This window comes from Tachysurus vachellii, chromosome 7 (genome assembly GCF_030014155.1).
Source record: "Tachysurus vachellii isolate PV-2020 chromosome 7, HZAU_Pvac_v1, whole genome shotgun sequence".
Classification (NCBI taxonomy): Eukaryota; Metazoa; Chordata; class Actinopteri; order Siluriformes; family Bagridae; genus Tachysurus; species Tachysurus vachellii.
Genome location: NC_083466.1, coordinates 26,080,872 through 26,108,328, shown reverse-complemented (window position 1 = coordinate 26,108,328; position 27,457 = coordinate 26,080,872). Strand labels below are relative to the sequence as shown.

Genomic DNA, 27,457 nt, shown 5'->3' with positions numbered 1-27,457 from the left:
TGACATTTACACTAAAACACACACACACACACACTCTCGTGTGTATAATTACAGGAAAAGAGCTTTAGAAACATACACTAATGAGAAATAGTTTTGATAAATGTTGTTTTTTTTGCTAAGGCTCACTCTGTGGGAGGAAAGCGAGCTCCTCGTGAGTGATCGGAGCTCAGTCTTTAAGTTAAGCTTTATTAAAATCAGACTGGGATTATATTACGACAGCGTCATAAACACTACATACACCAGCACTGCATTCCATTCATTAATGCACGTATTTCACTCACTGCATTTCATCATTATGTTAATGTCTCACTATTTACTCTCCTTTAGCAATGAGCACAACAATCATATCATGTCACCAGACTGGACTTCATATAAACCACCAGGAAAAGTGTTTAAAAAATTGAATGACACTTCAAAGGCTTAGAAAAATAAATGAACAGAAAATCAAAAAATACTATAAAATGTTTCCGAAACAAACATTGAAATATAATAAATCATTTATATTCATAATATAATCCCAAGGTTGTAAAAAGTTTACAAAGTCTTTTTTTTCCTTCAGATATGTAAATATCATTAAATATTTAACAGCTTAAGCAGTATTATTTTTTTTTTAAAGAATTTTCTTGTAATTATAGATTTGTGAGCAGTTATTATTTAACTAATAATAATAATTATTATTAACATTTATAGGGATTTTATTTATTTTAATATTTTACATGAAATTTACGCTGTCAGTATATTTAAATCATAAAAGTAATTTATATATATATATATATATATATATATATATCACACACACACCCACACACACATATATGTATAAGATTTATCGATCACACAGTTGTGACTAATTGCGATTTTTTTTTTGTTTACCTTAATTAATATTAAAGAATTGTAACGTGTGTGTGTGTGTGTGTGCGTGCTGTTCAAACATGACCTTTATATTTCAAACAAGTTTCGAACCACCAAAAATGAAAAACAAAACAAAATAAAACGGAATAATTTTTAAGACTAGTCTCTGAGTTTAGAGTTTTGCTAATCATCGCTAAGATGGTGTACAGTATAAAATGAGCTCTAGAATGAGAGAAGTGTCTTGATCATCTTTTCGCTCATTAAGAATATTTATCACTGGGTTCTTAATTTTGGACAGAATTATGTTAGAAAGCTGATGAAATAACTTTTCATAATAGAAAAATATGAAGAAACATGTTTACCAGTAACTCTGTGATACCACATGGATAAATGTAAATAAGGAGAAATATCTTATTTAGTCCTGAATCGAAGAAAAAAAAACAGAAAAGGTGCAAAGGGTTTTTTTGTTGTTGTTTTTATTTCATTTATTTCTTTTTTTATTTTATTTTGGTCTTAGCTCCTGTTTCCCAGGAGCTTGGTGACGGAAACAGCTCGATTTGAAACCATTTAAGTGAAAGTGTTGTGCGTTTTCTCTTTTCCTCCTGCTGTGCAGTCTAGCGGGTGTGTCTCGCAGCGTTACGCTGGTCGTGGCTTACATCATGACAGTGACGGGTCTGGGCTGGCAGGAGGCGCTGACAGCGGTCAGGGTGGCACGACCCTGTGCCACTCCCAACCCCGGCTTCCAGAAACAGCTGCAGGAGTTTCATAGCACACAGGCGGAAGAGGTCTTTCTCACACACACACACACACACCCACACACACACACACAGAAACTGAAACGTCTGCACTGGTTTTAAGCATCAATCGTTTTCTTAAAATGTCTTTTTCTAACCAGAAATTTGACTGATTCAGACTTTAAGGAATCAAGTTCAGACTCTCATTTTTAATATTTCATAAAAATGTAATTAGTTCCTTAAACTTTAACTGATTCTATGGTCAATTCATTAAATTTGAAACGATGCGTTTAGGTAAAGGGGAAAAAAATTATTCTAGGATTGTTTTGGTTTTTTTTTAGTCAGGAACTAATTTTCTTTTTTTCCAAATGAATTGATTCGCCGATTTGAATTTCAAATTGGATTTGATTCTTTTTTGCAGTTCACAGATTTAATTCTTTCTACGACAGCAACACCACACAGTTGCTTTCCTTTGTACAGCATTTTCAAAGACTCTCATAATACTTTTCAAATGTTCAGTTCATGTTTTCAAAATAATTCTTGCTCTTTGTTATAACACCGACCACAAAAATTCATTTTGTCCACCAGCAGCTCTGACAGTGTAAACACATTTGATGTGCACTTGTTGATATGGTGTTGATAAATGGGATCAGTGTTAATGGGGTCAGTGTTAATGCGCTCAGTGCTTTCTACCACTCAGAGCTAAAGTTATAGAATATTTCAATATTTTTAATATTGTTAATAGTTGAATGTTTGATAGTTACTGTATTTATTACTGTAATATTCTTATAGTGGTTTAATATAGGAAAATGTTGTAATATTAAAAAAATATTTTAATCATTTTGTTAGAGAGAGAGAAATGAAAGATAGAAAGATAGAAAGAAAGAAAGAAAGAAAGAAAGAAAGAAAGAAAGAAAGAAAGAAAGAAATGAAAGATAGAAAGGTAGAAAGAAAGAAAAACAAAGAAAAGGTGTGAGAGAAAGAAAGAAAAACAAAGAAAAAGTGTGATAGAAAGAAAGAAAAAAGAAAAAGTATGAAAGACAGAAAGAAAGAAAGAAAGAAAGAAAGAAAGAAAGAAAGAAAGAAAGTGAGAATGAAAGAAAGAAAGAGAATAAATGAAAGAAAGATAGAAAGAAAAATTGTGATAGAAAGAAAGAAAAACAAAGAAAAAGTGATAGAAAGAAAGAAAGAAGAAAGAAAAAATGAGAAGAAAGAAAAACAAAGAAAAGTGTGATAGAAAGTGAGAATGAATGAAAAAGAAAGAAAAACAGAAAATGTGTGAAAGAAAGAAAAACAAAGAAAAAGTGAGTGTGAGAGAGACAGCGAAAGAAAAAAGAAAGAAAGAAAGAAAGAAAGAGTGCTAACAGTAAGGTCACCGTGTGTCCTCCTGTAACAGTATGACGGTGTGATTTATTCATGCAGAAGAATATGAATATTCATCATGTCACAAATTATTCTATGAACTTTAAAGTCAGCAGGAATCAGATTAAAGAGACAACCACAATATGTAAAGATCCAGTTAGATATAAAGAACCATCAGAGTATGGAATTGTCATTTCTCATATACAATCAGCTCGTTTATATAATCATTCAAGGCGTGTTTATAATAATAGTCATAACGCTTCATATCCGCTTTCAGTTTCGGGATTGGCTGAGAAAGGAGTATAAAGATTGTCCCTTTAATGATGAGGAACACATCCGCAATCTCCTGGCTCGAGCCCCCAGCACGAGTACAGGAGCCGTGGGCAAACCTCTGAGCACGTGAAGATGGAGCGGAGAACCTCGTACTTGTTCTTCTTCTTCTTCTTCTTCACGGCCGTCACTGTGCTGCTGATGATGGGAGGGTCTGAGTTTTAAGACGCGTCTGCGTGCTGTGTTTAAACGACTGCTTTTTTTCCCATTCTGAGTTCCAACTCTTCCTTAACTTATCGTCTATTTTGTACATAAAACGATGAAGATTGTTTTTACTACAATAAATATAATTCATGTCTGTAATTGTGATTAATTCGTCTTTATTTATCCAAACACGTGTTTAAATAAAGGCGGATCAGCCGTGACTAATATGGACACGTAAGGCATCTGTTTCCACAATGTGAGCACGTCTTAAAACTGGGGACCAGAAAAAAAAAACAAACCCTTAAAACTCTATACCACTAAGCCCAAGTTTGATCAATTGAAAAGTTTTACCCAGAAGTCTTCTCTGTCAACCAATCGTAACAGCTGCTAGTGGAGAGCGGGAAGGCATAACACGTGATTCTTCTGAGACACGTGAAGCCAAATATGTGACTTAACACACACGCAGGAAAGCGCTATCAGCCCTCTTCTTCATACACGTGCTCTCCTGATTGGCTAGTGTCACTGTGATTGACAGGGGAGTGAAAGAGTATGCTCCTCCCACCCTGAAAGTGTGGGCATTTTTATTCACTTGAGCCCTAGCATCAAAATTCAAACTATTAAGTCTTGTGGGGGGAAAAACAAACAAACAAACAAACAACAATGTTTAAATATGAATAATAAAAACACAAAAAGTACAACATATTTATTATGATAAAAGCATACATACAAATTTTATTTTTAGTATAAAATCATACTTGTTATAGGATTAAATTAAAACACAAAACATTCTCCATTCAGTACCAAAAAGAAGGTGAACATTTTTCATCTTTCTCCTCACAGTGTGAAAATAACATTTATTTATTTATTTATTTATTTATTTACTTACTATGTTATTTACTTACTATATTATTTATTTAATATAGTAAATGTTAACAGTGATATCAAAATACATTGGTTATAACTCAATGGTAAAATGTTGACATTTCTGCTGTGTTTTATTTGATTATTGTAGTCCTGAATTACTGACTAGAAAAAAAAAAAACTCTTCCTCATCCTTTACAGAAAAAATAAGAAATCATTGTGTTCTAAACATTTTCACATATTTATCACATTTATATTTATTTATTTATTTATTTATTTATTTTGCATTTTAATGGGCATTACAGGTTACAGTGTGACTGGAAATAATTGAATTGTCCATTTTATATTATTATTATTATTATTATTATTATTATTATTATTATTATTATTATTATTAAAATCAACATCTCTAACAAAAATAAACACATTACATATGACAAGTTTTCTCGTGTTTATATTTTTTTCCAGATTCGTTTCTCACTTCAGTTCTTTGGTTTTAAGTAAAAAAATAAGTAAATAAATAAGACGAAGGTTATTCCATAATACAACAGACCTCTTCCCATCAGAACCAACTGTACAAGTGCAGCATGAAAGGTTTCTAGAACAGATTAAAAGCCTTTATACATTATACGTTGTGGTGAAATTGTTTCTGCGCATATCCCAGGTTGGGGTCAGAGCACTTGGTCAGCAGTAATACAGCACCACTGGAGCCAGAAAGTGTTAAGGGCCTTGCTCAAGGGCCCAACAGTGGCACCCTCATCCTCTAATCAACAACCCAAAGCCTTAATTGCCTGAGCCACCACTGGAAGACTAACACAAGAACACTGGATTATCCTTGTGCATCACTGACAGTACTCCAGTCCTATATGTCTGTAACTTCAGTATAATCTCACGGTCACTTATGTCCAGGAAGTGCTTTATCCAGGTGTCACAGTGAATCCCGAGTCTATCCACACTGGATGTAGCACCAGTATGTACGTACACAAGGGGAGATTAATCTTTCTCTCTCTCTCTCTCTCTCTCTCTCTCTGTCTCTCTCTCTGTCTCTGTCACGTCTCTCTCTCTCTCTCTCTCTCTCTCTCTCTCTCTCTCTCTCTCTCTCTCTCTGTCACGTCTCTCTCTCTCTCTCTCTCTCTCTCTCTCTCTCTCTCTCTCTCTCTCTCTCTCTGTCTCTCTCTCTGTCACGTCTCTCTCTATCTCTCTCTCTCTCTCTCTCTCTCTCTCTGTCTCTCTCTGTCACGTCTCTCTCTCTCTCTCTCTCTCTCTCTCTCTCTCTCTCTCTGTCACGTCTCTCTCTCTCTCTCTCTCTCTCTCTCTCTCTCTCTCTCTCTGTCTCTCTCTCTGTCACGTCTCTCTCTCTCTCTCTCTCCAGCAGATGGCGCTGTTCTGTGAACACACGTCACTTATTCGGACTAAGTCTATTTTTCTTTCTTATCTTTCTTTCTTTCTTTTTTGTTTACACAGCACAGCTTTAAAAATCTGAAATAAATAACAGCGAAAAAAAGTACAAATTAGTGTGACTTAATAATAATAATAATAATAATAATAATAATAATAATAATAATAAAACCAGATTCATATTCCCAAATCTAAATAATGAGATAAGAAAAAGGAAATCTGACAGTATTTGTTGTGGATATTCCAGGACGCAAACCTGGTTAAAATGTGTTTGTTGGTGGGGTTTTATTTTTATTTTTATAACCGGTTTACGGTAATTTACTCCTGAGGAATAACAACACAATGCAGCGGATATCGGAAAGGATTATAGTGATGACGAGCGCAGGGAGATTTTGTTGTTGTTGTTTACTCCCCTGTCGGCACCGGGGTTTTGTTCCGCGCGTGCCGGCGGGGTTTTTCCCCCATTACACTGGATGGATATTCGGAGAACCCCAAAAAACAGGGGGGCCATGAGCTCCAAAACATCACTTCCTCGTTCTAGTGCTGTTCAATCCCCGCCCTGTTATTAACAACGAATCAAAGTGTGTGTGGGGGGTGTGTGTGTGTGTGAGAAGGTGTATTTAAAAAGCTCGAGGACTGTGCATCAACCGCGCAAACAAGCGGGCTGTCGGAGCATCACCGCCTGCAGGAGTGAGCAGGTGCGGCGCATGCGCAAAGGTAAGCGCACAGGAGTTGGGTCGAGTTGGGTTGAGTTGGGGATGGTGGGTGTTGGGGTTTTCGTTTGTGGGGGAGATTAGATATGGTGTACACTGCAGGATCCCATGCTGTGTGTGTGTGTGGTGGGGGGGTTGCTTGTTTGGGGTTGCTTGTTTGACAGGTTCATAAAACTCTGATTGCACTGAGATGCATGAACTTCTCATAAAATAAATAAATAAATAAATAAATAAATAAATAAATAAATAAAAGACTGGTACTAACCCGTAGCTGTCTTCAAATACACACCTTTTGTACATTTACCCAAGAATAAGACAGAATAAGCTTCACATCCAAGTTTCCAGGTGAAAATTGTACACACAAAGGTGTATCTTTAACAGCGCAAAGACGAGCGCACTTTAGTACCTTTTATTTCAACGTTTACAATGAAAGTACAACTGTACACACATATGAACATGATAGAATTCTAGAGGAGTCTGTATCTGACTCGAGGAGTCGATTCGGTGCTGTAACACTGAATTTTGATTCACTTCGTGTAAGTTCAGTTGTGCCGTGTGTTCAATTTTTAGCGTAGATATTAATATATGAATCTATTAACAATATATAAGGTTTAAAATGCACAAATACATTATGAGTCGATGTAACACTCAAAGAGTTGATTCGGTGCTGAAAAGTGTTTGATTCGATTCAACTGAAGTTTAGTTTAGTAGAAAGCATGCACAAGGTTATGAAGTCTAGTTTGCAAGTTATTGCATTGTGAGATTTAATTCAGTGATGAAACTGAAAAACTTAGTTAATAAGAATTGGAAGACTATGAAGTCCAAAAAATGAGTCAATTTAACACTCAAAGGACCGATTCAATGCTGTAATAGTGGTCAAATCAGTTTATTTGAACAGTGTATAGTTAGAACAGTTGTTTAGTTTGTAGTATATTTTACTTATACTTATATTAAATATACGTTTTATTTTGTTATTTATTTTGGAATTTGAATCAACCAAGAGTTGATTCATTTCTGTAGATGCACTAGACTACAGTATGTACTACTGTACGTAATGAAGTCTACATTGTGAGTCATTTTTGCAAGAGTTTAAGAGTTAATTCAGTGATGAAACAGTGTTTTTATTCAGTCCTGTTATTGATACAGTCTGTAAGGGATGAAACGTACATTTATATGAAGTGGAAAACATGCACAAGGCTATAATAAAGTCCAAAAAATTTGTCAATTTAACAGTCGATTCATTAATCTAAAAGTGTTTACTTTAAGCTGCTGCATGTGTTTTGTAGATGTTTTTACTTTACAGTCACTGAACCAACTATTAGAATTGAAATAAGACGGACGATGCTTCACTAGTTGAGTCATTAGTGATTTTAACAATATAAGAATTGATTCAGTGACAAAATTCACTGTTTGATTCGGTGCAGTTCAGCTCAAGGCTGTAAAGTCCATAAAATGAGTCAATTTCACGCTCAAAGAGTTGATTCAATGCTGTAAAAGGGTTTGATTTGGTTCATTTGTGCAGTGTGTAAGATTTTTATTTAATTTCTAGTATATTCGGGTTTGGAATTTAAGTTTTATAAGTCATTATTAAGAAGCTTAATAAAAAGAGATTCGAAATTGAAGGTCATGTAATACACAAAGGCTCTGGACAGTTCTATAAAGTCTTTCTGCACAATCCTCAGATACTTTCACGGGTACACCTTTAGAAAATTTTAGTGTGTATCTTTCACCTAGAAAGGTGCATGACCGGTAGACTTTAGTAAAAGAGACATAGAAAAGAAAATGGTATCAGCAGAGCCGGTGAGAAAAGATATAATGTAGTACACTATAAAATTGTTTATTTAAGACTTAACCTGCGTGTAGGGTTTCATGGAATTGAATGGAATAAAGCATACACAAGGTTGCAGGTTTCAAATTTGAAATGTGGTTTCAGATATGTCATTACTATTATGTACAGTAAGTACTCTACATTCACATTTCTAGGTAAATTACACTAAAATAGAACAAGTAATATGGAACAGTTCCACTTTGTACCTTTTTGTCTGAGAAAGTATTCAATGTCTGTAATGTTCATAGTGTAAGTTTGTATCTAACTACAGTGTGTGTGTGTGATGACAGGGATGAACGTAGATGGGGACTGCAGCATGTCAGTCAACTGCGGCAATGGAAAGCTCCGGCAGTGGCTCATCGAGCAGATTGACAGCGGCGAGTACCCGGGCCTGGTGTGGGAGAACGATGAGAAAAGCATTTTCAGGATCCCGTGGAAGCATGCGGGAAAGCAGGACTACAACCGAGACGAGGACGCGGCACTGTTTAAGGTACACTGCTCTTCATCATCATCATCATCATCATCATCATCATCATCATCATTATCATGATCATAATAACCATCATCAACATAATCCAATCATTCATCATTACCATCATTAGCATTGTCCTCATCATCATCATCATCATCATCATCATCATCATCATCATCACCATTATCATCATAATTTCAATCATCATCATCATCATCATCATCATAGTTATCCTCATCATAATCACCATCATTCATCAGTACCATCATCATCATCATCATCATCATCATCATCATCATCATCATAATCAAGATCATTCATCATTATCATCATCATCATCATCATCATCATCCCATCATCATCATCATATTCACTATCATTCATCATCATCATCATCATCATCATCATCATCATTGCCATCACTAACATCATCGTCATCATCATCATTGCCATCACCAACATCATCGTCATCATCATAAAATCTGATAATAATGAAGAAGAAGAAGATGATGATGATGATAACTGTTAATTATTAGAATTTTAATATCTTGATTATAGTATCAAAAAAGAAAAAGTTCCATTTTATGTCCTTCTTCTCCTGAAGAGCTTTGTGTTTAATAATCTGAATGATTATTTTCCATCAAGAATTCTTTTTTTTTAAGTTTTTTAAATTTCTAAAGAACCTTCAGATTTGCTAGTCTCACACATAAACAAGTTCCACACAGAAACCTTTGACCTTATTTCCCTTGAAGAACCCTTGAAGAAAACTACACTACACTGTAGGGCTCCTAAGTGGCTTTTCAGGTAGTTTGGGGTTCTTATCCATCTCTTCAGTTCCATGTTTATTAACTTAAATCTAGAACCCCAAATCAACAGATCCAGAGATCTACCATTTCTTTTCCAGAAAAAGCCTAGAGCAGAGACTCCTATGATAAAGCTAAGAACCAATAACCTACCAAGGAACCAGTGAGGAACCCTAAGTATACATAACATGTTCTTCAAATGTTCTTAATCTTTCTAGAAAAATGTGTAGAAATAATCCAGGGCTTTGTAGAAGTTTGTTTTTATCAGAGTGGTGGCACAAAGGAACATTCTCTGGTTTCCTAAAGAACCTCAGGGTCCACGATTATTGGTACGATCAATGAATCATTCCATGCCATGATATCATTAAGATGAAGAATTAATTTGTAGTTTTCTTTAGAATCAACAACAAGTTTTAAAGATTCATAAACAAGAAGAAACATAAACAGAGAACCAAGAATGGTTTGGCTCTAGTTCTGGTCTGTTGAGGACCCTTAGTTGATCTCTAGAGAGAAGAAGCAGTATCAGTGTAGACAGTAATGACCTGGTTGATCATCAGAACACATCAGGGACTGGACTGTTTTTGTTTCCTCCAGGCCTGGGCTCTGTTTAAGGGGAAGTACAGGGAAGGCGTGGACAAGCCTGATCCCCCAACGTGGAAGACGAGACTCCGCTGCGCCCTCAACAAGAGCAATGACTTTGATGAACTTGTGGAAAGAAGCCAGCTGGATATATCAGACCCTTATAAAGTCTACAGAATCATCCCTGAGGGAGCCAAGAGAGGTAATGTGTATGTGTGTGTGTGTATGTGTGTGTGTGTGTGTACGTTCTTATATAAAAGACCGCTTTAGATTGAGATTCATGACCACCAACTTCCTCATTCAGGTCAGCACCGGGATTGAAGCCTGTATTCATACCGAGGTGTGCCATTGTAGGAAAATAATTAACATCCGGATGCTGTAATTAAGCCTAATTAACACTTTTCCAGATTTTCCAAGAACAACACATTTCCTGCTTTTTTTCTGATTTGCTTATGATCTGATTGAATTTCATTTGGTAACAAACATGTCGGACTTTACTGTCAATATTTATCCATTTAAAGTTGCGATTTTTTTTAACATAAATAAAGGACTATTTATTCTGTGTTTATTAGCGATTAGGTGTTCGCGTTCGCTGGGTGTTACAATAAATAATGGATAGCACATGCATTACAGCATTACTATTGAACCAGGTGGGACTTATTTATAGCACATTATTAGAGCGTTAATTACAGTAAATGGAAAACTAAAATAAAAGGCTTACAAGAAATCTCAGATACAAAAATGATAAATAACAGATTGCAAAATGCAACTCAAAAGAAAATGCACACATGTGGTGGGATATAGCAGGTTGACCTAAAATGACCAGTGAGAAAGCAAACTGTGGTTTCCTGCAAGCGTAAAAATAAACACCAAACACACTATGCACATTTTCTGCAGCCTTTTTTTTTTTTTTTTTTTTTTTTTTTACAAATGGCTTATGGTAAAGCTTTGGAGATTTCTTTCTTTTTTTGTGTTAGAAGAGAGAGAGAGAGAGAGAGAGACATGATTAGCAAAGTTTATGCATTGGGTCATATTTCTGCTCATGCACCAGTGAAGATGAAGAAGAAGAAAAACAAAACAAAACAAAACAAAAAAACATGATTGATGCATTTGTCATGCTTGAGCAAGCTGCATACACTGAGCAGAGATGAACATTTTTTAGTGTGTGTTTATGTGTGTGTGTGTGCATTCTCCATCTTGCTCTTTCACTCAGTAGGGCAGGAAGCTCAGAGGAAGCCACCGCATGTGCTAAACACCCTCAGCGCTTTTTATAGATGGCTTCGGTTAGCAAGTGCACAGAACCAAACAGCGTGATCGCTCTTGGGTCCCTGCATCATTCACACCACTGTGAGAACACAGGCTCGAGAGAACAGAGAGCATGGACATCTCTTCTTTTGTCTTTCAATATAGCCTTGTGTGTGAAGGGCATGTGAAGGCCCTTATTATTTCATATTATAGAGATATGCAGGATATACTGGGCAATTTCTGGTTAAGATAGTAACAGCTTCCCATTTTAGTACCTTCAACAGCGTACTCAATCTTGGTTTCATAAGACCAGAGAATCTTGTTCCTCACAGGTTGAGAGTCCTTCAAGTGCTTTTTTTTGCAAACTCCAAGTACAGTAGGCTTTCATGTGTTTTACACTGAGAGGCTTCCATCTAGCCCCTCTTCCAATGATGGTTGTCCTTCTGGATGTTTGTCCCGTCTCTACCCAGTCTTTGTGAGTTCTTAGTCACGTCTCATACTAAGGACCCTCTCCCCTGATTGCATTTGCATTTAAGGCATTTGGCAGATGCCCTTATCCAGTGTGACTTACATTTTTATCTTATTTTACACAACTGAGCAATTGAGGGTTATGGACCTCGCTCAGGGGCCCAGCATGGGCACCTCGGTGCACCTGGTATCTGAGCTTGCAACCTTCCAATCAGCAGTCCAACACCTGAAACACCACAAAGGGAGCTACCGAGGGAGTACCTGGGGGAGAAGCTTTGGGAGCAACTGAGCAAGGCCCATAACCCTCAATTGCTCAGTTGATCCCCTAGTTGCTCCCCCTGTTGCTTCCTCAGTTGCTCCCCCAGTTGCTCCGAGTGTTGCTCCTCCAGTTGCTCCCCATGTTGCTTCCCCAGTTGCTTCCCCAGTTGCTCCCCAAGTTGTTCCCCCAGTTGCTCCCCCAGCTGTTCCCCCAGTTGCTCCCCATTTGCTCCACCAGTTGCTCCCCCAGTTGCTCCCTCATTTGCCCCCCCAGTTGCTCCCTTAGTTGCTCCCCTAGTTGCTCCCCCAGTTGCTCCCTCAGTTGCTCCCCTAGTTGCTCCCCAAGTTGCTCCCTCAGTTGCTTCCCCAGTTGCTCCACCCAGTTGCTCCACCCAGTTGCTCCCCCATTTGCTCCACCCAGTTGCTCGACCCAGTCCCCCCACCCCCAAGTGCTCCCTTAATTGTTCTCAGTGTTGATCCCCCAGTTGCTCCCCCCGTTGCTCACTCATTTGCTCCGCAATTGCTCTCCCAGTTGGTCTCCCTGTTGCTCCCTTAGTTGTCCTCCCCCCAGTTGCTCCTTTATGTGCTCCAAATCAATTGAATTTACCACAGTAGGACTCGAATCAAGGTGTAGAATCATCTCAACAACAGTCAAGAGAAATGGGGGGCACTTGAGCTAAATTACAAGTGTTGGTTCAAAGGATCTGAGCACTTGTGTACATGTGATATTTCAGATTCTTTCTTTTTAACGAGGTACTGATTGTAGATTAATGAGAAAATAAAAGATGTTGAACGATAGTTCAGGTGTGGTGTAAGTGAAGCTGTTGTTATTTCTTTGTGTTATTTAGGCTCCAAGTCCAATAGCATTGAGGACAGCTCAACCCACGTGACGTCTCTCGCTTTCCCCATGCACTCTTCATATCCTCCTCTACAGTCTCAGGTAAGTTCTTACTCAGGTTCTGATTTTCTCTGTTTTTGTGCCTGAAACTTTATTCTTAAATTCTAATGGACGTAATGGACGTCGTTAACATGCCGCTGCATCGATATGAGAAATTTGTCAAAAAAAACAAACGTTTGCTCACTTTTCTGATCCTGAACGAATGAACACAGTTTTTATTTCTCACACAAATACACACAATTCATGGTCAGACATTTTTAAAAATTCATTTTGAGCTACTTGAGGTGTAGTGAAAGATGAACAAAATGTTCTTCCGATTCCATCTTATTTTAAATAATCTCTGACACTGGAGAGTCCTTCCATACCTCCATGTTTAATATATATATATATATACAGAATGTTTGAAGTTAGATACATAGAATTTCTTGGTACACTGTTGCCATAGAAACAATAAGGTACTAATATACTAATACTAATATAAAAAACCCAGATATGAACTTCAGATTAACCCTCAATTAATATGAACCTGAGGAAATGAATCACACTTTATCTCTCTCTCTCGCACTATATCTCTCTCTCTCTCTCTCTCTCTCTCTCTCTCTCTCTCTCTCTCTCTCTCTTTCTTTCTCTCTTTCGTTCATTCCTGCAGATGTCCGGCTACATGCTGCCTCAGGACAGAAGAGACTGGAGAGACTTCGGTCCTGAGCAGCAGCATCATCCGCCGCCGCACACGGAGATACCGTACGGCCCGTATCCATCCCGGCCTCTACAGTGGCACACACAACCCTGCGACAACGGTTCAAACGCACGCACACACACACACACACACACACATACACACACACACAACTCTCTCAGCATTTCATTAAAGGGAACTAACAAACGGTGAAAAGTTTCCTGTCCATTTTTGTCAATTTTGACATCTAGCTTGGATTTAGTTTTATTTGATTTGATTTTTTTAGCCCAAAACACTCAACACACTCATGTTTAGTCGTGTTTTTGTATCATTTAGCAAGTTAATGATCTGAACAACACCTATAAATGTTGCTGCGCACCACGGCCACTTCTCACATTTGCAGGAGGAATACACACCTTCACACAACAGTACTGTGAAGTAGGCAGATACTTAAAAGAAAGAAAAAAAAAATCTTGTAAAAAATTATTCATCTTAAAAAGGTGCTTGAAGTAGCAGTGGGTGAAGGGTGAATATTTATAAGACTTAAGAAAATGATTTTATTAGTCAATAATGTCCATAGCTGTGTCCCAAACAAACAAATATGTCAGATGTGTAAAATGTTGAAAAGAAAAAAAAAACACAAAATGTGCGTGAGCTAATATGAAAGACGTTTGTAAGGTGTCGTCCACAGGAGTGTCGTAGGCCATTTTGTATTTTTTTCTCATCCAGCGTCAGGGCCTGGTAGCTCCACCCCTTTCCGCTAGGTAAGCAGAGTTGTGTGTGAAGTGTGAAGCTGAGTGTGTGAAGTGTCCGACACTGTGTTGTTTCGGTTTAATAAATAAGTGCAATATCCTGGTATTTATAAAGTATAAGTATGAGATCTGGGATGTTCTTCTGGTTGTATTAGGGTAATAGGAGGGAAGAACTTGGTGGGTTGATGAAGAGGAGTTACTGTTTGTCTGTTAATTAAAACGTTATTATTTTTTATCCATTTATAGCTCCATTTAAGGTGGTGGAATGTCTTGAAACAAGTTATTGCTTTCCTTGTTCTCTCTCGTTCCCTCACCAGCCCGAAGGTTCGATGAAGCCGTTTATGTGCTGTTACTATAGAAACGATCGAATACCTTAGAATACGTTACGGTTGCTATGGCAACAGTTTTCTCACCTCCAAACCTAAACTAAACTAGATGCTAAACAGATTAGGAAAGGTCTTGATATTTATCAAGGAAATGTGGGTGTGTTAATTCACGTGTAAAGTGTGACAGAGTTTGCTTTAAGGAAGGAGTCTCCGGTGTCAAACCTGAAGATTTTTGACAGCAGAAAGTCTAAAGGATGGAAACAAAGCACTGACTCCTTCCATAAAGGTTAGATATGTGGATATGGGTTGAGGGTACAGTACAAGCTGAGTTGTTGTTATAGAAACGATATCTTATTAGAATGAGGGCTTTAATCGGATCTGTTGTTAGTGAAAATTAATCGAAACTTTCCGACCAATCAGATTTCAGGATCTGTTTATTCACTATACCGTCTTTTTACTTTAAGCTCTCTGAGACGCTCAAAGTGTTTGTCCATCTAAAAAGAAGCTCAAATTTATCTTCAAAGCTATAATTCAACAGAAAAAGACAACAAAGTCCTGATTTATTTTAGATCAGACTCACAGACACAACATCAGACGTTTGTTTACACTGATTGAAAACGCCCCATGAGTTCATATCCAATCACAATGGTGTAACAGAACACCATTCGAAGTAGGGTTTTTAATAGAGAGGGCTGTCACTGTCTTTACACTCAAGCTGTGGCTTCATGAACACGGACATGACGTCAGGGCTCCACAAATAGACGCTGCACAGAAATACACGGGTTTAGGTGTTTGTGTCTGAGTGTTCGAGTTCAGAAAAATTAATCAAACTGGTCAAAACCTTTTTTTTTTTGCACTTGTTTTGTTCTGGTAATGTGAGTTTCTTGTCATAAACAGATTCCACATAATAATAATATCACCTCAACTGTGACTCTCACACACTGTTGAACAGGAAACCACTTGGGATTCGACCTGACTGCATAGAATTAAAATAAAAATACAATAGAGAAAGATTCTTGTGGAAAAAAGGTTCAGTGGTGTTACAGTATTTAAACTTGAATAGAATTAAACTGAATTGAATCCTTTAACTATTTCTTCTTCTTCTTCTTCTTCTTCTTCTTCTTCTTCTTCTTCTTCTTCTTCTTCTTCTCTGTAGTAGTAATGTACCAATAGCTGATATAACAGAACATACTTTGGAAAAAAAAAACATTTTTTGTATAAATTTCATCATCAAATTTCAAAATCATGTCTTTCATATAATCCATCCATAAATATTATTCCAAACTTTTGTGAGCACAAACAAAGGAAAGCATTTTAATGGATTTTAAGGTTGACTACCAGACTTTTTTCAGTAATAACCCTTGATGAACTGATCTGATTTATTACTATTTTATTTAGATTCATTTTTCAGTTAGATTTCTTTTCCAAACTTCTTTTTAATCTCTGATTATTCCTGTAGACTTCCTCTCTGTGCTAATATTCATGACATTTTACAGGGTATCAGATTTCCGGATCCTTCTACACATACACTCATTCAGAGTCGCATCCCGTCTCAGTGGACCCGAGTATGAGATCCGCAGAGGCCATGGCTCTCTCTGGTAAACACTCACCCACAAACACTGCATTTTTATTTTGTTCCAGAATATTTTCCACACAAATTCACTCTCGGCTCCTTTCTTCCCAGACTTCCGCCTGCATGTGTCGCTGTACTACCGTGAGACTCTGGTAAAAGAGATCACCACCACCAGTCCTGAAGGCTGCCGGATCTCGTCCTCTCCTTCCCCGTCGTCTCCGTCCTCCCCGTCGTCCCCCTGCATCGAGGACAGGCTCTTCGGCGGGCCTGAACCCGTGCTCTTCCCGTTCCCGTACCCGCAGTCGCAGCGGCGTGGCGCTGATAAGCTTCCCAACCTGCTGGAGCGTGGCGTGCTGCTCTGGCTCACGCCTGACGGACTCTATGCCAAGCGTCTGTGCCAAAGCAGGGTGTACTGGGAAGGACCGCTAGCGCCGTACTCGGACAAACCCAACAAGCTGGAGAAGGAGCAGACCTGCAAGCTTCTGGACACACAGCACTTCCTGTCAGGTAAGAATCTTCTCACCTTTTATTTTAGCTTGAAGAATCATTTCTGAAGAGCAACTAATGTAACTGAAGAGCAACACATGTTACCTTTAAAGGCATTGCTATATTTCATGGATTTAATCGAAAGAATTTGAGGTAGTTAAGATTTGTTTTTGTCTACCGGCTTTGACCAGATGAGACATCCATTTTGAACTTAAAACAAAAACAGATTAAACCTTCCTAAAGTTTTTAAACATTCTGTTTCATCAGACAAAACATTTTATCAAATAAAAGTTAGCGAAATCTCTTTCCTTTCTAGATGAGCTGTCTTCAGCTGCATCAATTGCATAAAAGCATGTGATTGGCTGCAAAAACATTCTCGATCTCATTCTCGATTCTGATTGGTTGAACCATTTTTTGATAACAGTGTTTCTGCCTGCTGGTTCTAATAGGTTATTGCTGCTATAGTAGTATGAAGTAAACCAAATGGTAATCTGATTAAAAAAGTCTTGCTATGTATAACGGAAAAGCGGTGGTATTAATTAGTTAATATGATGTTATAGAGTTTTCTTTAAAGCGACATTTGCATAACATTTACAGAAAGAATTACTAGTGTCAGAGCTTGTTAAAAGTTGTACCAGATGATATTAGAAAGTCTTCTGGATGGAGGTTGTTATATTTTGCCATTTCGTGGGAACAAGCTGTATTTTAAAAAAGATTTATGCCAATTGTGATTTATTTCTTACATAACATCTTGGATTGCAAACTACGGTTTACAAATCAAGTCACTGGCTAGCAGTTTTTGGTCAGAAGAATGTAATTTGAACTACAGTATTGTGAACTTATCTGCGTGTAACGTTCATGAATGGTCCTACAACGTTTCTACAACATATAAACAAATTTACAGTTTTGCCTGTAAAGTATTCTTATGTCCGTGGAACGACGAAATCAAGGCAGCCGTCTTCAACAGTCTGTATAAGTCCCAGGAGACTTATAATTTGAATTTTGATGTCTAGAAAAAATTACATTCAAACCTACATAGAACTTGTTTAATATTTACTGATCACTCGATTAATATTTTCTTGTAACATTGATGTCATTTTGGGGTTGAAATCTCTTCAGATAAAAAAAACAAAAAACGTAAATGATATCGATGGAATTGCTGATGCTGAAGATTATTATTTTTTGGGGAGGAAAAAGGGTGCAGTGTAGTCATGATCAGAAAGGGCATGACCTTTAGAGTTTGTAAATCAGCTGACTTTTGTGTGTCATATTAAGTGATTCATTATGGTAGTGGCTTGTTCTTGTCTCACCTCAGATCCTAGAACCAGAGTTTGACTGTGAGATAATTGTGTGGTAACACTGGTAGAAATAAATGGCTGTCATGTGACATGGCATACATGTGTTTATTCTCTTTTCCTCTCCTCCCGTTCAGCATGTCTGTGTTTCAGCCCCTAGCTACTCTTCATTCAGAGTAGCACATTAATCACTTTAGAGTCTAAGGACTTTCCAAAACCGTTCAGGCGAATGTTTTTCGAACCCTCTTTAGCCTGTAGCCTGACAACACCTGTCACAGACACTAAATGTCGTCTCATCCCCCGAACGAGTCATCTGTGCCTTTAATGTGCTACGAGAACCAGGTCATGTGAACACCATATTACTCATTAGGTGTTTTTGTATCAGACGAGCGTAAGGGAACAGAATGACTTTGGGGATGATATTTTCAATTTTTAACAAAGGGAATTAAATGTAGTTTTTGGGGGGATTCATTACAACACATTTTAGAACTTTAACCCGCATTAGAAACCACCATCATTCAATTATCAAACAACATTGATTGAATAGTGTCCTAGTATCACCATTAAATACAGCTTTTATTTAGCCAGAAAACGGTGATCATCTTTGATAAAAACCAACAACTGCCTATTGAATTACACTTATCCATTTACTCTGATGTAATAAACCACTACAACAACACACACTAACTGTTCCTCGTCAGATAGGGAACCATTACTTTCGATCTGATCAGAAAGCCAGGTCTAATTTGAGGTATTTGTTTTGAATTGATTTTTTTCACCGAATGATCATGATATTTATTTTAAAATAAATGTGATTTAATCTTGAAAGCATAATCCAGATATAAAATTATTACTTAATTATACGATTTGGAGAGACAAAGGCTCGAAGGCCATGCTAGGTACGTTTACACGAACTCAGGAGCAAACTTTTAAGACAATTTCCAAATTTTGGTCATTTTTATGGATATTTCTCTTTTTATGAATTTTATAAATAACAAGTTTTGATGAATGAGATCCATTTTATTATGTCCTCAAGAATAATTTAATTGAAATGTAAATAAAACAACTTTTCAGGATTTCTCTTTCTATCATAAAGACTTCTTAGCATCTCCATATAGGCTCTGATTAGCAAGTTTTATGCATCTTTTCTAGCTAGTTCTATTATTAGGCTAGAAGTGCACAATCTGAGCTATTGTAAAAGCAATGTGCTGGACAAACAAACCTTATTGATTGGGTTACAATGCTAATACAAAAAAACAGTCCTTCTGTCTGTAGAAATGACTGGATTTGGCTAGCTGGCTTCAGAGCAGCAAAGTCAGCTAGCTACCTGTGTGACATTACAGAATAATAGAACAGTGAAGGGAAAAACAGACACAAAATAGATCATATATAAAGTCTGAGGTTTAAGGAGATCATTTGTTTAGCCAAAAGTAGGATTTCAACAGAAAATTGTTAACAAGTGCAAGATGAGAGACATCCTAGGGAGCTAGCATGTAGGTATGGCTATTAGCATTGCTACATTAAAGCACCAGGTGCAGTCCTGTAGCAATTTTCAAACTCATCACCACCATGTCTGCTTTCATCACAGAGCTGCAGGGTTTCATTCATAACGGACGTCCCGTGCCCAGGTACCAGGTGGTGCTCTGCTTTGGAGATGAATATCCGGATCCTCAGAGACAGAGCAAGATGATCACAGCTCAGGTATGTGTAAATGGAAACTATTTAGATCTATCTATCTATCTATCTATCTATCTATCTATCTATCTATCTATCTATCTATCTATCTATCTATCTATCGGAAGACATACTTTTTATTCTGGATGAGGAACGACAAGAGTATTATATAAAGAAACACAAAAGAATGTCCTGACTAAACACAATCCTGAACGTCATCGTAAATGTAATCAGCACAATTATAAAGATTAAAAAGTCTGATTGTATTATAAAACCCCAAATTATACCAAGGAAAACATTTTGCTTCTATGTATGCAGAAATCATTACTGTGTTTGCACATCCAAGCCCTCGGGGCACCGTGTGACATTTCCAGACACTTTGGGCCGAATCCTGGGGGTTGTATGTGCCAGAGAAACCCAGCAGTGCTCACGTGCATGCCGCTTTATGACTCGGACTAAAAATCCTCTCATAAACAAGTCAAATGAAAATCCGAGCCCACATCTAACACACGCTGGGCTTTTTAAAAATGAACTGGCACAGATTTGTTAGTAAATCTCGAATCCCATGTCAGATTCGATGAAATGTGGTGGATTTGACGTAAAACTGTTCTCACTGGTGCGGAGAAATCCAGACCGTGGGTACAAACATGCGGTCTGGTGACGAACAAACATTCGAAACGCTCCACATGCAGCGCCTCTTAGTGTATTTCTGTGTGTTGTTCCGGTATTAAGAAGGAGAAAACACAAATTTTTACTCTACATGAACAGCATTGTATATATTTGGTGGTGATTTTAGGACACGAAGAAACATATGATGTGCATGCGGAAAAAAATCGGCCCCCAAAATCGGCACGCCAAGGTAACAAAGGTTAAAGTTGAGGAATTTGTTGAGCAGGGAGAGCTAGACAGCTAATTTATTGAGTAAAAACATTGTGTATGGATAAAATGCATGCTTAAATCTGGATTTATGTCTGTTGGACAGTCTGGAAAATCCTTCATCTGGTCAAATTTTCTACTGCTTTTGAAAAACTACAGACTTTCCTGAACTGAAATATGTTTCTTGTTTGTGTGTATGTCAACAAGCTCTAGTGTTTCCTAGTGGTAAAAATATAGAAAATTAGAAATAATACAAGATCAAATATAAAACAATTAAATAAAAAAAAATAAAACAATTTCTTTTGTAAAAAGATTGAGTCAGGAAACATTTTGATCAAGATTGAGTCAAACAGGATCTTAAGGGTTGCGACTGAGCAAGACTGAGTCTTAAAGAGACATACTGTAGGGTTGAAACTGGTCAAGCTAAGAAGAGTGTTAGGGGTTTGAAACCGCTCAAGCCAAGAAGAGTGTTAGGTGTTTGAAACCGCTCAAGCCAAGAAGAGTGTTAGGGGTTTGAAACCGCTCAAGCCAAGAAGAGTGTTAGGGGTTTGAAACCGCTCAAGCCAAGAAGAGTGTTAGGGGGTTGAAACCGCTCAAGCCAAGAAGAGTGTTAGGGGTTTGAAACCGCTCAAGCCAAGAAGAGTGTTAGGGGTTTGAAACCGCTCAAGCCAAGAAGAGTGTTAGGGGGTTGAAACCGGTCAAGCCAAGTAGAGTGTTAGGGGGTTGAAACCGGTCAAGCCAAGAAGAGTGTAAGGGGGTTGAAACTGGTCAAGCCAACAAGAGTGTAAGGGGGTTGAAACCGGTCGAGCCAAGAAGAGTGTTAGGGGGTTGAAACTGGTCGAACCAAGACGAGTGTTAGGGGGTTGAAACTGGTCGAGCCAAGAAGAGTGTTAGGGGGTTGAAACTGGTCGAGCCAAGAAGAGTGTTAGGGGGTTGAAACCGGTCAAGCCAAGAAGAGGGTTAGGGGTTGAAACCGGTCGAGCCAAGAAGAGTGTTAGGGGGTTGAAACTGGTCGAGCCAAGAAGAATGTTAGGGGGCTGAGAATAAGCAACATCAAATCAAAAAGAATCTTAGGGGGTTGAAACTGATAAAGTTAAGAAGAGTGTTGGGGGTTGAAACCAGTCAAGCCAAGAAGAGTGTAAAGGGGTTAAGACTGAGCAACAAGTCAAAAAGAATCTTAAGGGGTTGAGATTGAGCAAACTCGGGTCAAGTTGAGTCTTGATTGTTTGAGGTAGAGCAAGATCGAGTCAAGAACAGTCTTGTGAGGGTTGAGAATGTTCGAGTCAAGATTAAGACCAAAAAACTTCAAACCCTTTACAAGGCCAAGTCTTTATTTCAACTAATCAGCTTCATTCCTTCATTTGGGCAGTGAGTTGGCTGTTTTCTAGAAGAAGAAATTACTTCCTGTTGTGAAATGTGTAAATAAACCTTTCTGTCGAGACTAAGTCCCTGTTTAGTGAGCCCAAGCCCAGGACACAGACAAGTCCAAGTACAAATGCTAATGTCTTAGTCAAGTTTAAGTCAATACAGAAATTGCTTAAAGCTTAAAAAAGGTCCTACAGTCCTGGCATTCTTTTGGATAGATTGGAACTCAGCTTGTCATTTAATGTCAAAATATGACAACTTCTTCTCTGTCCTGAGGGCTCCCGAGAGTCCGAGATCTATAAATGTGAAATAATTATCTCCTAAACAAAAACTTTCTTAAACAACTTTTTTCTTCCATGTTCATGACAGAGGCAGACCTAAATTCATGACTTTCTGTTTTCTCCAAGGTGGAGCCGATGTTTGCCAGACAGTTGGTGTATTACGCCGGTCAGACCAGCGGGCATTACCTGCGCGGTTACGAGCTGCCCACTCAGGGAACCATACCTGTGGAGGAGTACTCCAGAAGTCTGCAGCACATGCAGGAATGATGTCCCGGCTCAAACCTCCTTCGACGGACTTGTCCACGGAAGCCCACTTTCCTCTTATCTGCACAGTTTCTCATCTCTAAAAACCCTTCCAGACCCCACATGCAGGAGGAGAGGGGACAGAAAGGTAACTACGTGTCAGCTGCCCGTCTACCTTCAGCAGACTCGTGAACAGTAAACTCAAAGCTGTGCGCCACAGAGGCATGAAAAGAAATACTGATCGTGTGCTTTATACAGTATTATAAATATGTATTCCCAAACTGTTAAATTCTGTACTTGATAACTTTTTTATTTGAAATTAGTACTACGCTGTGTTCCAAATTATTGTGCAAGTGACCTATCAGTAGGATTTCAAATAAATAAACAATTAGTTTTTATTTTTTCAGTGAATGTTTTTGCTTGGTTAATTTCTCCTACCATTATAGGTTAAGTTAGATAAGTTTATAGTTTGTTAATTAGATTTTCAGATGACCTTAATTAAAGGTAAACCTACAGAACCTAAAGAGGTTGTTCCACATTATTATGCAGGTTACGGTTTTCATGCCATATGTGGTGGAAGAAAGATCTGAAGATGAAAAGCGTGAAATAGGGCAAACATCATCAAACTGTGAAAAGATTCTGGTGTTATTCGGAGATCAGACGAATTCAGTCAGATAAACTCTTATTAAGGAAAGATTCATATTTGAAGCTGCTGGTGTCTGTGGAGTCCAAAGAACTTCTCGATGTAGGATCCTCCAGAAGCTTGCGGTTGTGCATGAAGCTGTACTTCGGCCACCACTAACAAAGAGAAATGTTTGCTCAGAAATACACAAAGACTAATTTCCAAACAGTTTTACTCACTGATGAATGCCGTGCAGGATGGTCCAGATGGATGGACTTCTGGATGGTTGGTGAATGTCCACAATGTTTCGATTGAGATGTCAGCAAGAAGGTGGCAAAGTGGTGATTGTGTAGTGATGGTGGGGTTGGGGAAAAGTGGTTAAGGTTTTGGACTACTGTTCGGAAGGTTGTGAGTTCAAATTCCAGGGCCACCAAGCTGCCACTCTGAATAAGGGTGTCTGCCAAATGCTGTAATTGTTTGAAGTGGTTAAATCTCTGGTTTGTTGATCATAAGGTCAGAGTTCAAGCCCCAGCACTGCCAAGCTGCCACTGCTGGGTAATAGAGCAAGGCCCTTAACCCTCCCTGATCCAGGGGCGCTGTATTATAGCTGCTCCTGTACGCTGAGCCCAACCGCCTCAATTGGGATATGCTGGCAATAATAAAGGCTTGTATGCCCCAAATTCATTTCATTCATGATTTGAGCAGGAATATTGGTAAGTTAGATAGATGGTTCCTTTGTGGTCCCCGGTGGTGTAAAAATGACCACAGCAAAAAAAAAAAAAAAAAAAAAAGACCATTTCCTGCCATGGTATAAGGAAAACTTTATTTTGTAAAAAATCATGCCAGACAACACACCATCCCATCTCCATAAAGGGAGAAAATATCATGGTGTTCCCAGCATCATCCCCTGACCTCAAGACTATTGAGAACATCCTTAAAATGAAGATCTATTAGTGTTGGCAGACGTATACATTAAAACGGCAGCTCTGGGACATCCTCAAGAGACATACAGGCAGTTCAATGGATGAGAGAGTTGTTAAAGTGATTTTCAAAAGATTTCTGAATTTTGACCTATTAAATGCGTTCAAACTGCGCTGCATAATAATGTCGAACACACAAGTTTAGCTTGTTCCAACATCCACAAGATGATATAATTGTCCAGGATTTAAATACTCCTTAATCACATGTGCATAATCATTTGGAACACAGTCTACTTTTATGAACTTAGTGTAGACTATTCTTTATTTTTCTCAGCTGTCTTTGCAATTGAAAAATCAAGCTAAAAACGCTTCCTGTTTACAACTTGATCGAGTGCCTATTTATATTTGTACTGTAAATTGTGCATGTGTGTGTGTGTGGTGTGTGTGGTGTGAGTTCTGTAGCCGTCTCATCTTGAATGTAATTCTTTTTTTTTTTCCTCTGTTGAAGTGGCCAATACTAAGAAATTGAGCTTTTGATACTTCATAAGCCTGAACCTTTAAGCAGAGACCGTCATCTTTTTCTGGTGCTCAGTGAGTGTGTATGAGTGTGTATGTATGTGTGTGTGTGTGTGTGTGGTAGACTGAGTGCTGATGGGAAACTGTCACATGCAGGTTACTGGTCACAGTGTTGTGGTAAAATGCTGTAGAAAGGTCGAGAGAGGAGAGGAGGGGAAAGACATCAATGTCTCTATTTTTCTATTTTTCTTTAAAAATAAATCAGGAAAGTTTTGTAAAGCTGTATTTTTGTATCTTGTTATATTCCTTTTCTATAATCATGCTATGAATGAAAATAAAGATTTCTCTGTTTCTTAAATTTTCTGACATTGTATGTTGTGTGAGTGTGTGTGTGTGTGTGTGTGTGACTACATTTGTATATCTCTAAATCTGCATGACTATTCATGCACATATGTGAGCTTCTCACCCTCACGCTGTGTGCGTGTGTATGTGTGTGTGTGTCGCTGCCTGCTCAACATGCAGTTATGCTTGAGTGACGGCAGTCGTGGGGGAGAATGTGGTTTAGGGGTAGTAGAGACACATAGCGGGTGAGATAGAGATAGAGAAGGAGAGAAAGACAGGAAGTTCGATTCACAGGTGCACAGGAAGACTGGCCCACAAGAAAAACAAAAAGACGTACGACACGAGAGGGTTGAGTGGATAAGTGGGGTCTGGGGTACCGCCTTCATGGCCGTTTATTCACACTGTACAGAAGCAGGGGTGATGTAGTGGGAGTGATCTTTGCTAGCCGAATTTCTACCAAGACTAAAAAGAAATAATAATAAAAAAAAAAAATCATCGTTAAAATAAAAGTAAATATAACACACAGGGTGCCAAAAGTTTCTGTCAACACACTGAAAAATACAAAAGAATCCATGCAGACCTGAGTGCAAAAGTTTGCACGGCCTTAAAGCGACATTAAAACGGGTTTGTTTTAAAACAACTAAGCATCTCATACGATGAGATGGGAAGGAAAACTAAACTAGATATTGATGCTAATTTACCTCATGGAGGTGTTTCAGCTATAATCCTAACATTAATCACTGATTTCCTTGAACAAAATGGCTCCATCACTCAGTACTCAGAAGCTTAGGGAATAGCACTTGATCCAGTGCAGCCTGTTATGATAGGATTGATATTTTCACTGGTTAATAACTCGGTGGTTAAAGTTCTGGGTAACTGATTAGAAGCTTTAGGGAATTCAAGATGTTTGGCCCATAAACATGACCTTTAACCCTCCCTGCTGCAGGGATACAGTATCAAAGCTTTGAAACCTGACTTCCTGGCATATGTCATGAAAAGAAGCTGAATTTGTGTGACTAATAAAGGTTATTCATTCTTTACAACCACGAGATACTAAATCGAGGTCATGAATTTGAAATATGTGTGTGTTTGTGTGGGATGCAGCCAATTCCATCACACTTTTACTTCACTTTTGAATTCTCTAACACATCAAATAATACCTGGGTTTATTTTAAATTAATGTGCTCATCAGTACAGAATACATCAATACGGTTTGAAGGATAGATTCGTTTGCTACGTTTACGTTTCGAATATTTTATCCGAGAACAATTTCCTTGCTGTCTCAGAATAATATCTTGATTGAATAACGTTAGGTTTATGTATGTAAATATTGGAGTTATATCTGAGCTCTGGATAAATTCAGAACGAGCTCATCACTAAGAATGCGCTTTACTCTCTTGTATGAAATCTTATGCTAAGGGGGCACTAACTTTTGCATTCCAGTTTCAAAAGTGCACTCAATTTCAGACACTTACTTTTATATATTTTGGAGAAAAGTTTTGGCACCTTGGAGCACATTAGGGCAGAAAGTTAAGTTGCTACAGCTTTAGTTGTAAACTTTTATCGTCTGTGTAGTGTGACATCACGCTTCTGGTAAGTAACAACACGGTGCAGTTAAAGCACACGGTGGGCACATGCTTGTTAGGGGATTCCTTCTTACAGTCACTGAAGCGTCTCTCTCTCTCTCTCTCTCTCTCTCTCTCTCTGTCTCTCTCTCTCTCTCTCTTTCTTTGAAGCATGTGCTTCAAAATGTGCTACTATTTCCTTGATGTCTTTCAAGCCATACGTCTGCCCTCTATAGGCTTTCTGCTGCCCACGCAGGACGTCTCGTCCCACCCACCTTCTCAACACAAACACACACGGTTTCAAAGAAAGCACTTGTTTTCTTTGAGTATGTCTCATTCTGATTATCAGAACTCGGCTTGATGTGATGTCCCTGAGTCACCAAAAACCATTAGGATAGTAGAGAGAGAGAAATAGAGAGAGCAGTCATGCACATGTGTTTACTGAAGGGTTTCATTTCAGATCTTCTGAGGTCCACATGACAAGTAAAACAGGATGACTAGATCCAGTTCCGGTTCGCTTCAGCAGGAATTAAGACTAATCTCGCCCATTACTGAAATTAATTCCTTAATATAAGTTCTCTGAAAAAAGTCCACTTCCATTGATCAAAATTACAACCAAATCATCCAAGTTTCGGTGACCCTGAGCAGAAGGATAAAGCCTTTACTGAAGATGAATGAATGATAACAGGAAACACGTCACACAATGCTGCACGAGTACAATACTTGCTCTCTAAAAAAAAAAAAACTACCCACTATCATTTGGTTGGATCTTAAACTCTGCAAATTTACGAAATCCTCTAGATAGCAAGCTAGGCTAGTTCATTAGTTTATACTAGCACTTTCCTTTTCTTTTCTCACATCAGCACAAAGCAACAGTTAAGCACAAAAGCACCTTAACCCACTAAATAAGGTAGATCCCCGCTTTTGTTGCCTCTCAAACCTCAGTGTAACAGAAATGTGTTTATTCATTTAATTCCTGAAAGTGACTGTCTCACCAAAA

The 27,457-nt window shown here is 38.2% G+C and overlaps 2 protein-coding genes across 2 annotated transcripts in view; both read left to right on the top strand.

The window, feature by feature from the left end:
• Positions 1-3,581, top strand: part of dusp22b (dual specificity phosphatase 22b) — a 12,694-nt gene extending 9,113 nt beyond the window's left edge. The window contains exons 6-7 of the mRNA XM_060873532.1: positions 1,466-1,637; positions 3,226-3,581. Coding sequence (XP_060729515.1) covers positions 1,466-1,637; positions 3,226-3,351 — 298 coding nt within the window. The 3' untranslated portion in view covers positions 3,352-3,581. The remainder of the gene's footprint in view (positions 1-1,465; positions 1,638-3,225) is intronic.
• Positions 3,582-6,273: 2,692 nt separating this feature from the next.
• irf4a (interferon regulatory factor 4a) lies at positions 6,274-24,908 on the top strand. Its single transcript, XM_060875159.1, has 9 exons — positions 6,274-6,398; positions 8,513-8,712; positions 10,092-10,278; positions 12,896-12,987; positions 13,595-13,742; positions 16,196-16,297; positions 16,384-16,779; positions 19,642-19,754; positions 22,376-24,908. Exons 1-9 carry the CDS (start codon positions 6,389-6,391, stop codon positions 22,514-22,516), a joined length of 1,389 nt encoding a protein of 462 aa, XP_060731142.1. The 5' UTR covers positions 6,274-6,388; the 3' UTR covers positions 22,517-24,908.
• Positions 24,909-27,457: the final 2,549 nt, after the last annotated feature.